Source organism: Protomyctophum bolini (genome assembly GCF_963924005.1).
Source record: "Protomyctophum bolini genome assembly, chromosome: 21".
Taxonomy (NCBI): Eukaryota; Metazoa; Chordata; class Actinopteri; order Myctophiformes; family Myctophidae; genus Protomyctophum; species Protomyctophum bolini.
The window spans coordinates 447391-459590 of NC_137882.1; the positions used below are offsets into that span (position 1 = coordinate 447391).

A 12200-nucleotide genomic window follows, 5' to 3' on the forward strand; every position below is an offset into this window, starting at 1 on the left:
GCGGACACTCTAACCACGAGGCCACTGAGCTCAATTTGTGGGTGCTTGACATGAAAAGGTTTGGGAACGACTGGCTTCAAGTTCAAACTGTTTCTGATGTTCAGTTTGTAGAAAAGTGTGTGTCCCTGTCTCTGAGCTAACCCCCCCCCCCCCCTATCTCACCCCCCCCCCCCCCCCCCCCCGCAGGTCCTGTGAGAAGATGAATGTCATCAAGGAGAACAACGACTTGGCCTGTTTCTACACCACCAAACACTCCTGGAGAGGAAAGTAAGTCCCTAGACTTGGAACACTAAACACGGGCGATTTTAAGCCAGACAATATGTTATATTCGTTGTATTTACTTGCGCGAGCAGAGCACAAGTACAGGACACTTCAAACATTTAGAACCCATTGTATAGACTAGACCTGTAGGTTTATCTCACTGTACACTGTACTGTACACTAGACCTGTACGTGCCCGTCAGTCACCGGTCTACTGTACACTAGACACTACAACAAGCGTTCATATTTTGCGGGAGAGACGGATGAGGAGCAGAAATGAAGTGCCAGCATATCGATCCGTTCAAAACCACGGAGAGCGCCCTGGATTAGGAGAGACGAGTCATTCTTTCCGCCGCGCTAACAGCTAAGTCAACGGTAAACTAATATGACCCTAGGACGTCTGAGGACGTCCTACGTACGGAAACGGTTAAGGGCCTCTCTCTCTCTCATCTGTAGTTCTTTAAGACCTCTCTCTCTCTCATAGCTGTAGTTCTTTAAGGCCTCTCTCTCTCATAGCTGTAGTTCTTTAAGGCCTCTCTCTCTCTCATATCTGTAGTTCTTTAAGACCTCCTAAACGCAGCATAATGTTCTCTGTGATCTTGGCGTTCTCCTTCCAGTCCTGTGACTCTGGCCTTCAATTAGATTAGTCTCTGTTGTCTCTGTGTGACCAACAGGCTTGTTCTGCTGCACACAAAGGCCTTCTGTCAGAGCCTCTTTCCACACACTGCTCTATGGAACTATCTGAGTCCACACGCTGCTCTATGGAACTATCTGAGTCCACACGCTGCTCTATGGAACTATCTGAGTCCACACGCTGCTCCATGGAACTATCTGAGTCCACGCTGCTCTATGGAACTATCTGAGTCCACACACTGCTCTATGGAACTATCTGAGTCCACACACTGCTCTATGGAACTATCTGAGTGGTGCAACCCCTCCTATAGACAGCGATGAGTGTCCGTCCCTGTGTCCGAGAACGGAAGTATCATATCGCTGATTGTCACTGTTGTGCAGCCTAACACAGACAGAGGCCAGGGAGGAGAGCTAGTGCAGTGCAGTGCAGTGCAGTGCAGTGCAGTGCAGTGCAGTGCAGTGCAGAACCACTCACTTCAGATTTTTCTGTCTTTATTTGATAGTGTGGTGACAGGAAATTGGGGAAGGGGGGTGTGGGGGGGTGTGACACGCAGCTAAGGTCGTCGGGATCGGGAGTCGAACCTGCGACACGCTGTCGGCCTGGGTGCCTGGACCGCTAGGCCGCCCCGGGCCAGACCAGCCCCCCTTTCAGAAGCCCTTTCTGTCGGTCTGCTCTCGTAACTGTAATTATAGTTATCTTCAGTTGTAGCCATAATTTAAAAAAAGGCAAAGTTAAACGTTTGTTTACCCGAGGATGAAACGAGTCAATCCTCTCCCTAAAATGTATATTTTTTAATTCTCAAATGTAGTCGAAATTCTAATTTCCGGGAGTTTTGCTGAGTTTACCAGGGGGCGAAAACTCTTGGATGTGAAACACGTTCATTGTTTCTGAGAATGCCAAATGATTCTAACTTAATTTACCCTGAATTTATCCTGGATTTAAAATGATCTGCTGCCCTGGTTTTAATTTGTTCCATGACAACAACCACACTGTCTTATCGTATGACTTTAACATTGATTATCTAATGTGATCCTGGGCTCTACACACCCTCCGCCAACCTAGTCCCCATAAATGGGGGACAAGGGGAGACCAACCTAGTCCCCATATATGGGGGACAAGGGGAGAGCAACCTAGTCCCCATATATGGGGGACAAGGGGAGAGCAACCTAGTCCCCATATATGGGGGACAAGGGGAGACCAACCTAGTCCCCATATATGGGGGACAAGGGGAGACCAACCTAGTCCCCATATATGGGGGACAAGGGGAGACCAACCTAGTCCCCATATATGGGGGACAAGGGGAGACCAACCTAGTCCCCATATATGGGGGACAAGGGGAGAGCAACAGACTTGAACTCATGCTTCCTTCATGCCTGAGTGTCCAAGTTGCTCCTTTACACCTGACAGGGGGGAGTTTCCCTGCAGTTTTAACTGCAATCAATGGGCAGGCGCACGCAGGCACGCACGCACACACGCACGCATGCCTATCAACTGCTATTCACTGCATATACAATGATTTAATTCTCCTTTGTCACTCAAAAGCCGGCAGTAAAGTGGAAGTCTGAGTTGAGCAACTCCTTCCTTCCGTGTGTGTGTGTGTGTGTGTGTGTGTGTGTGTGTGTCTTACTCTGTAATCATTTATCAGACTCTTAATCCAGAGAGTTTTACAGTAAGCAGAACAACACATGGTGATACATTGTAGAAAAATAGTCATCTAGGATCATAAGAACCTAACAATTTACAATTTAGGCATTTAGCAGACTTACATTAAGCAGTAACAATGTGTGTGTGTACGTGCGTGTGCGTGGTAGCCAGCATTGAGCAGTGTGTGTGTGTGTGTGTGTGTGTGTGCGTGCGTGGTAGCAGTGTGTGACTCATCCTCCTCGGTCTCTTCCAGGTACAAGCGTGTGTTCTCGGTGGGAACCCATGGCATCACTACATACAACCCTGCCACCCTGGAGGTGACCAATCAGGTGAGAGTTCATTTAAACATACCCTGGAGGTGACCAATGCCAATCAGGTGAGAGCTTATTTAAACTTCTAGGGGTCTGTCCTGCCGACCGACCCCTAGCCTGTCCTGTCTCCTCTCGCGTGGCCAAAATGTTGCCTCTCACAATCTCCAAATGCTTCAGTCGTACAGTCTGGAGCAACGGAAGCTCTGATCATGAGTAAAATATAAATGCTTCCGTCATACAGTCTGGAGCAACGGAAGCTCTGATCATGAGTAAAATATAAGTGCTTCCGTCGTACAGTCTGGAGCAACGGAAGCTCTGATCATGAGTAAAATATAAATGCTTCCGTCGTACAGTCTGGAGCAACGGAAGCTCTGATCATGAGTAAAATATAAATGCTTCCGTCGTACAGTCTGGAGCAACGGAAGCTCTGATCATGAGTAAAATATAAATGCTTCCGTCGTACAGTCTGGAGCAACGGAAGCTCTGATCATGAGTAAAATATAAATGCTTCCGTCGTACAGTCTGGAGCAACGGAAGCTCTGATCACGAGTAAAATATAAATGCTTCCGTCATACAGTCTGGAGTAACGGAAGCTCTGATCATGAGTAAAATATAAATGCTTCCGTCGTACAGTCTGGAGCAACGGAAGCTCTGATCATGAGTAAAATATAAATGCTTCCGTCGTACAGTCTGGAGCAACGGAAGCTCTGATCACGAGTAAAATGTAAAGCGGAAGTGGAGCCTCCTCCCCACTTCCGTTTCGTCTTTACAGTCGTGCACATTTATCCTAACGTAAATATAAATCATCTAAGCATATATATCTTGTTGCTTAGCGGAAAAGGAAATGAAGGAATAGCTTGAAAGCTCGTGAACAGAAATGGCAGCTTCCTTACTGTAGGTGCAATCGATTTATAATCACATTGTAGCCGGTAGTCAGGAACCTGGACAAATCATATTATTTGTCTTTGTCTCCTGGTGTCCCCAGTGGTCTTACGGGGACATCTGTGGACATTAACCATGTGTCTCTTGTCTCCAGTGGCCTTACGGGGACATCTGTGGACATTAACCATGTGTCTCTTGTCTCCAGTGGCCTTACGGGGACATATGCGGCATCAGTCCCGTGGGGAAAGGCCAGGGCACAGAGTTCAACCTCACATTCCGCAAAGGGAGCGGCAAGAAGTCCGAAACGCTCAAGTTCTCTACGGAACACCGGACGGAGCTGCTCACAGAGGCCCTGGTGAGTAGAGGGTTAATGGGTTTTAACCCATTCAGACCACCTGACACTAGATTGTCTTCTAAATCCTGACAGTTTTCCTGTCAGTGGTTCTCACAGGGTTAAAACCTCATGTTTCTAATGTCAGTGGTTCTCAAACTATTTCATGTCAAGGAGCCGACCAGATTTGAGTTAAAAATGTTCGCTTTGAAATAATAAAGATTCAAAGATTTGCGCCACATTTTCAAAAGTAGCTGACCTACAAGCTCGTATAAGTGCCGCGCTATGAGCTTGTAGATCTGCTATTTTTCAATAGCTAAAGTATAACATAATGCTTAAAACACCAAAAGGCGTTCCCGCCCAGAATGGGTTAATCCTTTTGGACAAAATGTAGATGAATTAATGTACAATTGTGTTCAGGATGTAGAGACGCTCCGATAAAATAATATAGATCTGTGATCGATTCACCCGATCTGGAGAAAACGATCTTTAAAACCATAATAGTTAATCAGATATATTATAGTATAATATCATGTCCTGTCTTTGTGACAGGACTAAACATTCTCCCCTTTTTTCCACGCACGCACCCATGCACGCACGCACGCATGCACGCACACCGATTGAGCAGAGTGCATATGGACCAGCGTGTGTCTGGTGGGTCCGTGGCTCAAAAATGGACCTTGATATGAAAGGGTTGAAAACCACTGATGAGGTTTGATTAGAGGTTTGGTGCCATTCATTTATTTACCGCAGTTTTTCAAATTAATTCATAGTATATTTTAATGACCCAAATCCACCCTAAACTGCGCTTAACCACGGCTAAATCCGCCATCTACAGGTCTCTAGTGTCTATTGGTCGATATTGTTCTGCTCCATGAGTAAGAACCGTTTCTATTGGTCCATGTTGTTCTGCTCCATGAGTAAGAACCGTTTCTATTGGTCCATGTTGTTCTGCTCCATGAGTAAGAACCGTTTCTATTGGTCCATGTTGTTCTATAACCTGTTCTTCTCTCCACAGCGCTTCAGAACAGACTTCTCGGAGGGAAAGATAACTGGCAGGGTGAGGGTTTTAATTATATTAAATATGATTCTGTCTGTCAGCATGCCCTGCGCAAAAAGGATAGAATATGGATGTGTATATTACAGGAAACTCCCGTTAAACTTTCCAACAAATCCGGTAAACTCCCCAATTGTACCATCTCACACCTGTATATTACCGTATATTAACTGTATATGTACCATCACACCTGTATGTTACCGTATATTAACTGTATATGCTGCTAAACTTGAGGTTTACGGGCAAAATACAGTGTCCATAATTTCCCGTTAACTCATTTAGTCTTAGTCACATTTTAGTCACCTGGAATGTTTTAGTGTTTGGTCTAGTTTTAGTCGACTAACTATCAAAAGATTTTAGTCGACTAAATCTACAGCCCACAGCGTGTCGCGCTGCAACGTGTTGTGGGCTTGTAGATCGGCTATTTTCAGCATGCAACTAACTTGTAAAATGAGTTATACTGGATCTCTTGTCCACAGTGTTATTTTGGATTATAAATATATATGTTTATTGCTAATGGTATATATATATATATTTATAATCCAAAATAACACTCATAACTCATAACACTCATAATGAATCATAACCACACACGACCATAGTCGTGACACCTTCCTAACATTTTAGTCTAGTTTTTATTTGTTGACGAAATCGTATATTTACTTAGTTAAAACTTATAGCTCAGTTTTTACTTATATTAGTTTACATTTAGTTTGGTGGAAAAAGGAAGTCGACGGACATAGTTTTAGTCGACATAACCCCCCCCCTCCCCCACAGCGCTATAACTGCTACAAGCACCATTGGAGCGACGTGCGTAAGCCCGTGGGCCTGGAGGTGACCCCGGGGGGCATCGACCAGATCGACCCCCACTCCAACAGGGTGGTGTGTTCCTACGACTACCGATGTGTCGAAGGCTTCGCCGAGCTCTCTGACTACCAGGGAGGGTTCTGTATCCTGTACGGAGGCTTCAGTAGGCTGGTACGTACTCTGTGCGTGTGTTTGTGCGTGTGCGTGTGTGTGTGCGTGTGCGCGTGCGAGCGCGAGGAATGGAGGGTGAGATCGATTTCTCACGTTTTGTCCGTGCGATTCTTTCGGGCCTCTAAAGCCCCTCCTATATACAGCTTTTTGTCCTAACTCGTGTTAGGACAACGTTTTCCGTCGACAATGACAGGAGAATGTCCGTCTACGCGTGTCTAAACAAATCGACATGTCACGTCGAGATGATGAGAGCGCCCCTCACTTCACACAGGTGTGATTTAAAACAATACATCTAATTTTAACATTGTGCAGATATTAGCAATAATAAGTGACATTGTGCAGATATTAGCAACGATAAGAAAAGTCAATGTTCAGCCCTAAGATTGTGAAGCTCTAGATCTAATATCTAATATCTATAATACAGTTGATTTATTCGTCCAACATGTATTTTGGCGGGCCTTGATGCCGTCGTAAGGACCGTTTTTACACTTAAATGACTTATACTGGATCTCTTGTCCACTAGTCCCTTCCTGACATTTTAGTCTAGTTTGTATTTGTTGACGATATTTTTAGTATATTTAGTCTTGGTGTTAGTCGTCATGGCTTTAGTTTTCATTTAGTTTTCGCCAGTGGAAAAAAAGGTAGTCGACGAACATTTTAGTTGACAAAATCAACACTGCTCCCAAGGCGACAGAAACCAGGGGCCTCCCTCTGAGGGCCTTACCCTGGGTAAGAGCACCACCCGGTGGTCAGAGGGAGGAGCTGCGCCCCTCTGTTCGCCCTGGAAGTGTCTCTGTCTCTAGCCTGGAACCCACCTATGCTTTCTAGGATCCGCCGGGAGAATCTAGACGCAGCTGTGCGACATGAGACTAATTAATTAGAGCGAGAGAGAGGAGTGTGTGTGTGTGTGTGTGTACGTCCATTTAACAAAGGTGCAGACGATCAGAGATCAGCAGAGAGTGATCGACGTTTGCGCTACTCTATGCCGAATTGAAGTGGACTCGGACCCAGAGTTTTCTTTTTTTCTCCCTGTAAATAAAAAACGTCTGGGTTTCCGAGGCTACTCTGACACTGAAACCGCCCACTTTTTACTTTATATATCTCTGACACTTCGGTTTTTCGTCCGCAGCTTCCCCGGGGAACGACCCACCGGGCCGAAAAAGAGTCTGGGGAAAAAAGAATAATGGGGTTTTGAAATTCCAAATGTGTGACACAGGCCAGCACTTTGGTCCTCAACTCGATTTTTACAGATTACAGATTATTACAGATTATTAAAGTACAGAATGTAAACTTTCATATGATGTATCATTCAATGAAATTGGACAATAATTGAAGGAGATATAACCATTTTAAAATGATTGGAGCCTTTCACCCAAAGCTGAGAAAAGTCCCTTTCAATATTCACAACATTTTTAACACCTTAGAGCTGGATAGAAGTGGGTGTGACAATGGGAGGGACAATAGGTACTTAACTCCACCCACAATGACCACCTTAAAACGTTTTAGCTGTCAACAGAGCCAAAGCCAGTAGAACAAACAATGCAATTTGTAAGGTGCCCCAATAAACCCTTTTGAAAGTACTAAGTATTAAATACTAAGTATAAGTATTCAAGTATTAAATACTAATTTAAGTGTTCAATTTCACTTATACACTACCTGGTTGTAAATAGCTGCAGTAGGCTACACCATTTTAGAACCCTAAAGTCTGCATCCGGGGCAGACTGGAGAAAAACTCAGACAGAATAAATAATCCTGAATCAGAATACTGACTGACTGACATTAATGTACACCCAAAATATGACACGATGGAATATAGAGATGCAGGTGTTGTGATAATTACTGCTTGCTCTAATATCTCTTCGTTTCTCTGTCTCTCTCCCCCTCTCTCTCTCTCTCTCTCTGTCTCTCTGTCTCTCTCCCCCTCCCTCTCCCTCTCTCTCTCTGTCTCTCTCCCCCTCCCTCCCTCTCTCTCTCTCTCTCTCTCAGCACCTGTTTGCGTCGGAGCATCGTGACGACATCGTGCGGAGCGCCATCGAGCACGCGGGGTCGTTCATCGGCATCACGCTGCGCCTCAGGAAGGAGGCGTTGACCTTCGAGACCTTCAGCCTCGACCGTCTGGGGAAATACAGCTCGGACGAGAGCATCACCTCACTGGCCGAGTTCACGGTCCAGAAGATCACCAGGAGACACACGGTTAGTTAGTGTAACTATCTACTAACTAATATAACTAGTTCACTGTCCAGAAGATCACCAGTAGACACACGGTTAGTTAGTGTAACTATCTACTAACTAATATAACTAGTTCACGGTCCAGAAGATCACCAGGAGACACACGGTTAGTTAGTGTAACTATCTACTAACTAATATAACTAGTTCACGGTCCAGAAGATCACCAGGAGACACACGGTTAGTTAGTGTAACTATCTACTAACTAATATAACTAGTTCACGGTCCAGAAGATCACCAGGAGACACACGGTTAGTTAGTGTAACTAACTACTAACTAATATAACTAGTTCACTGTCCAGAAGATCACCAGGGGACACACGGTTAGTTAGTGTAACTAACTACTAACTAATATAACTAGTTCACGGTCCAGAAGATCACCAGGAGACACACGGTTAGTTAGTGTAACTATCTACTAACTAATATAACTAGTTCACTGTGGAGACACACGGTTAGTTAGTGTAACTATCTACTAACTAATATAACTAGTTCACGGTCCAGAAGATCACCAGGAGACACACGGTTAGTTAGTGTAACTAACTACTAACTAATATAACTAGTTCACTGTGGAGACACACGGTTAGTTAGTGTAACTATCTACTAACTAATATAACTAGTTCACTGTTCAGAAGATCACCAGGAGACACACGGTTAGTTAGTGTAACTATCTACTAACTAATATAACTAGTTCACTGTGGAGACACACGGTTAGTTAGTGTAACTATCTACTAACTAATATAACTAGTTCACTGTGGAGACACACGGTTAGTTAGTATAACTATCTACTAACTAATATAACTAGTTCACGGTCCAGAAGATCACCAGGAGACACACGGTTAGTTAGTGTAACTAACTACTAACTAATATAACTAGTTCACTGTGGAGACACACGGTTAGTTAGTGTAACTATCTACTAACTAATATAACTAGTTCACTGTCCAGAAGATCACCAGGAGACACACTGTTAGTTATTATAATAGGGCCGGGACAAATTGCGATTCATTTAGATTAATTAACTACAGAAAAATGTATCGCGATTAACTACAGATAAATTAATCGCACCTTTTTTTTCACCGCGGAACGTTTCTCACTGGGTGCTTTTCTATAGTACTGAAAACTGGAAATAATAAAAAGTCACCCCATTTTGTGTTGCCTAGAACTGGAGGTCTGACAAAAAACAGTAACAATATGAAGTAAGTACAGCTTTGTGATGTGACTGAGATGTACTTGTTACTGTTACTACATTTTTTTTCAGACCTCCAGTTCTAGGCAACACAGAATGGGGTGACTTTTTATTATTATTTCCACAACAGGTATATTAATGACAGTAAAATGTTGAAAATGAGTGGTATCCTGTAGTCACTATTCATTGATTCACTGGGATACCAAAAAACATAAAAAAAAAAAAATCTCGCTGTTCTCAGGTTGAATATTGATATTGCGATTAAAATGCGATTAATCTAGATTAATTAACTACAAAGCCTCTGATTAATTAGATTTTTTTTTGTTAATCGAGTCCCAGCTCTATATTATAACTATCTACTAACTAATATAACTAGTTCACGGTCCAGAAGATCACCAGGAGACACACGGTTAGTTAGTGTAACTATCTACTAACTAATATAACTAGTAGTTGACCGTGCAGAGAGCGCTGAGGGCTCAAACCCCAGAAAGGGGCACATCTGTGGGCGCAGCACGCTCCGATTATTGGGGGTGGTCTTTTTTCGGGTCCGCCCCTTGTGTCATTGATAATAATAATAATAAAACTTTATTTGTATTCAAATAGCACCTTTCATGACATGAAATGCAGCTCAAAGTGCTTTACAGAACAATGGAGAATAAAAAAGAAAAGCAGTGGGTCTTGAGCTGTGCTTTAAAAATGTCTACAGAGGCTTCCTGTCGAAGGTACAGTGGGAGCTTGTTCCATGCCGTCGGCCCCTAGAAGCAAAAAGCTGCTTCCCCGTATTTTTTTGTTGCCATTTTTCTAGGCAAAGCGAGCAGGCCAGCAGTGGACATATTTAGGCAGGCAGTCATTGGACAGTAAAATGATCAATAGGTTCTCATTAGTCTGAAACTAAAACTGACTAATGGCAGCTGGGTATTTTGACCCTCACAGGAGCCGGTGGTCAAACGTTATGAATTAAAGGAGGTATTTTGACCCTCACAGGAGTCTGTGGTCAAACGTTATAAATAAAGGAGGTATTTTGACCCTCACAGGAGCCTGTGGTCAAACGTTATGAATAGAGCTGGGACTCGATTAAAAAAAATAATCTAATTAATCAGAGGCTTTGTAGTTAATTAATCTAGATTAATTGCATTTTAATCGCATATCAATATTCAACCTGAGAACAGCGAGAACAGTGAATCAATGAATAGTGACTACAGGATACCACTCATTTTCAACATTTTACTGTCATTAATATACCTGTTGTGGAAATAATAATAAAAAGTCACCCCATTCTGTGTTGCCTAGAACTGGAGGTCTGAAAAAAATGTAGTAACAGTAACAAGTACATCTCAGTGACATCACAAAGCTGTACTTACTTCATATTGTTACTGTTTTTTGTCAGACCTCCAGTTCTAGGCAACACAAAATGGGGTGACTTTTTATTATTTCCAGTTTTCAGTACTATAGAAAAGCGCCCAGTGAGAAACGTTCCGCAGTGAAAATTTTCTGTAGTTAATTAATCTAAATTAATCGCAATTAGTCCCGGCCCTAGTTATGAATTAAAGGAGGTATTTTGACCCTCACAGGAGCCGGTGAAACGCATCCTGTGTCTCACAGAGACGTGTCTGGTGGAAAGAGACCCCGCCTCCTACAACATCGTCACCATCAAACCCTTCGGAGAGGTGAGGACTCTGAGAACTTCATGGTTGATTTTTGTCAAGATTCTATTTTGTATTTATCTTTAAGATATTTTTGAGGCTTTAAAAGGCATTAACCTTTTAATTTGATTATTGTTCTCTCTCTCTCTCTCTCTGTCTCTATGTCTCTCTCCCAGGTGTTCTCTCTCATCTGTGATGTAGATAACCCCCAGGTGTTCACCGTAGAGTTCATTCGAGGACAGATCAGGAAGTTCTCGTCCACAGAAAGGTACGAGAACCTCCCACATTATTAAATGTCATTCATTTCTTTGTATATTTTAAGTTATTTGTAATTTGTGATTACGAGGCCCTAAAGGCGATCTAAAATTAATTTAAAAAAAAGTGTGTGTGCGTGCGTACCAGGGGGGCAGTCAGACAGATATTTTGTGAAGCCACTAAGGAAATCGGGATTTCCTGAAAGTTCATATAATGGCCTGTTGAGGCCCAAAAAACCCATAGAGGTCCATGTATTTGGGCCCAACTTCACCTAGACTGTATTACCTTAACTAGAATTTCGCCCCCCTTCGGGGGGCTCAATCCTAGTGTCGTTGCAGCGCAATATGGGAAGAAGGAAATTGCGGGAGTTGACAGACTCAGAACCGAATAGTTCTGATGATCCTCATGGGGGCTACCCGCAGCCCCGCCTCCCCGCAGCCCCCCCCCACAGCGGTGGAAAAAAATAAGTTGATGTTTTCACTGGTACTTTGGGTAGGCTACAGCAGTGATACTCAACCTCAGGCCCGCGGGCCACATCAGGCCCGCGGGACCATTATGACTGGCCCACCAATGAAAATCTAAAAAAAAGAAGAAAAAATAAATCTGGAAAATGAAATAAAAATAAATAAATCTGAATGAAGTTATCTTTAATTACATTATTATAAGTAATACTATTAGAGTTGTACTATTACTCGAACGAAAATAAAAGCTTGGGGCGGGGGGGGGAGATGCAATGCAAATGAAAGACATATACTGTGTATCCCTACTCCCTGACATAATTTTATAGCTAAACGGAC

General features: G+C 43.3%; 1 protein-coding gene across 1 annotated transcript in view; it reads left to right on the forward strand.

The window, feature by feature from the left end:
• dnajc13 (DnaJ heat shock protein family (Hsp40) member C13) overlaps positions 1-12200 on the forward strand; it is a gene marked incomplete at its 3' end in the record, with an annotated part of 98347 nt that overhangs the window by 13672 nt on the left and 72475 nt on the right. Inside the window, exons 2-9 of the mRNA XM_080793251.1 lie at positions 187-267; positions 2792-2867; positions 3937-4086; positions 5081-5122; positions 5897-6097; positions 8084-8290; positions 11077-11172; positions 11325-11416. Of these exons, the coding sequence (XP_080649377.1) occupies positions 187-267; positions 2792-2867; positions 3937-4086; positions 5081-5122; positions 5897-6097; positions 8084-8290; positions 11077-11172; positions 11325-11416 (945 nt within the window). The remainder of the gene's footprint in view (positions 1-186; positions 268-2791; positions 2868-3936; positions 4087-5080; positions 5123-5896; positions 6098-8083; positions 8291-11076; positions 11173-11324; positions 11417-12200) is intronic.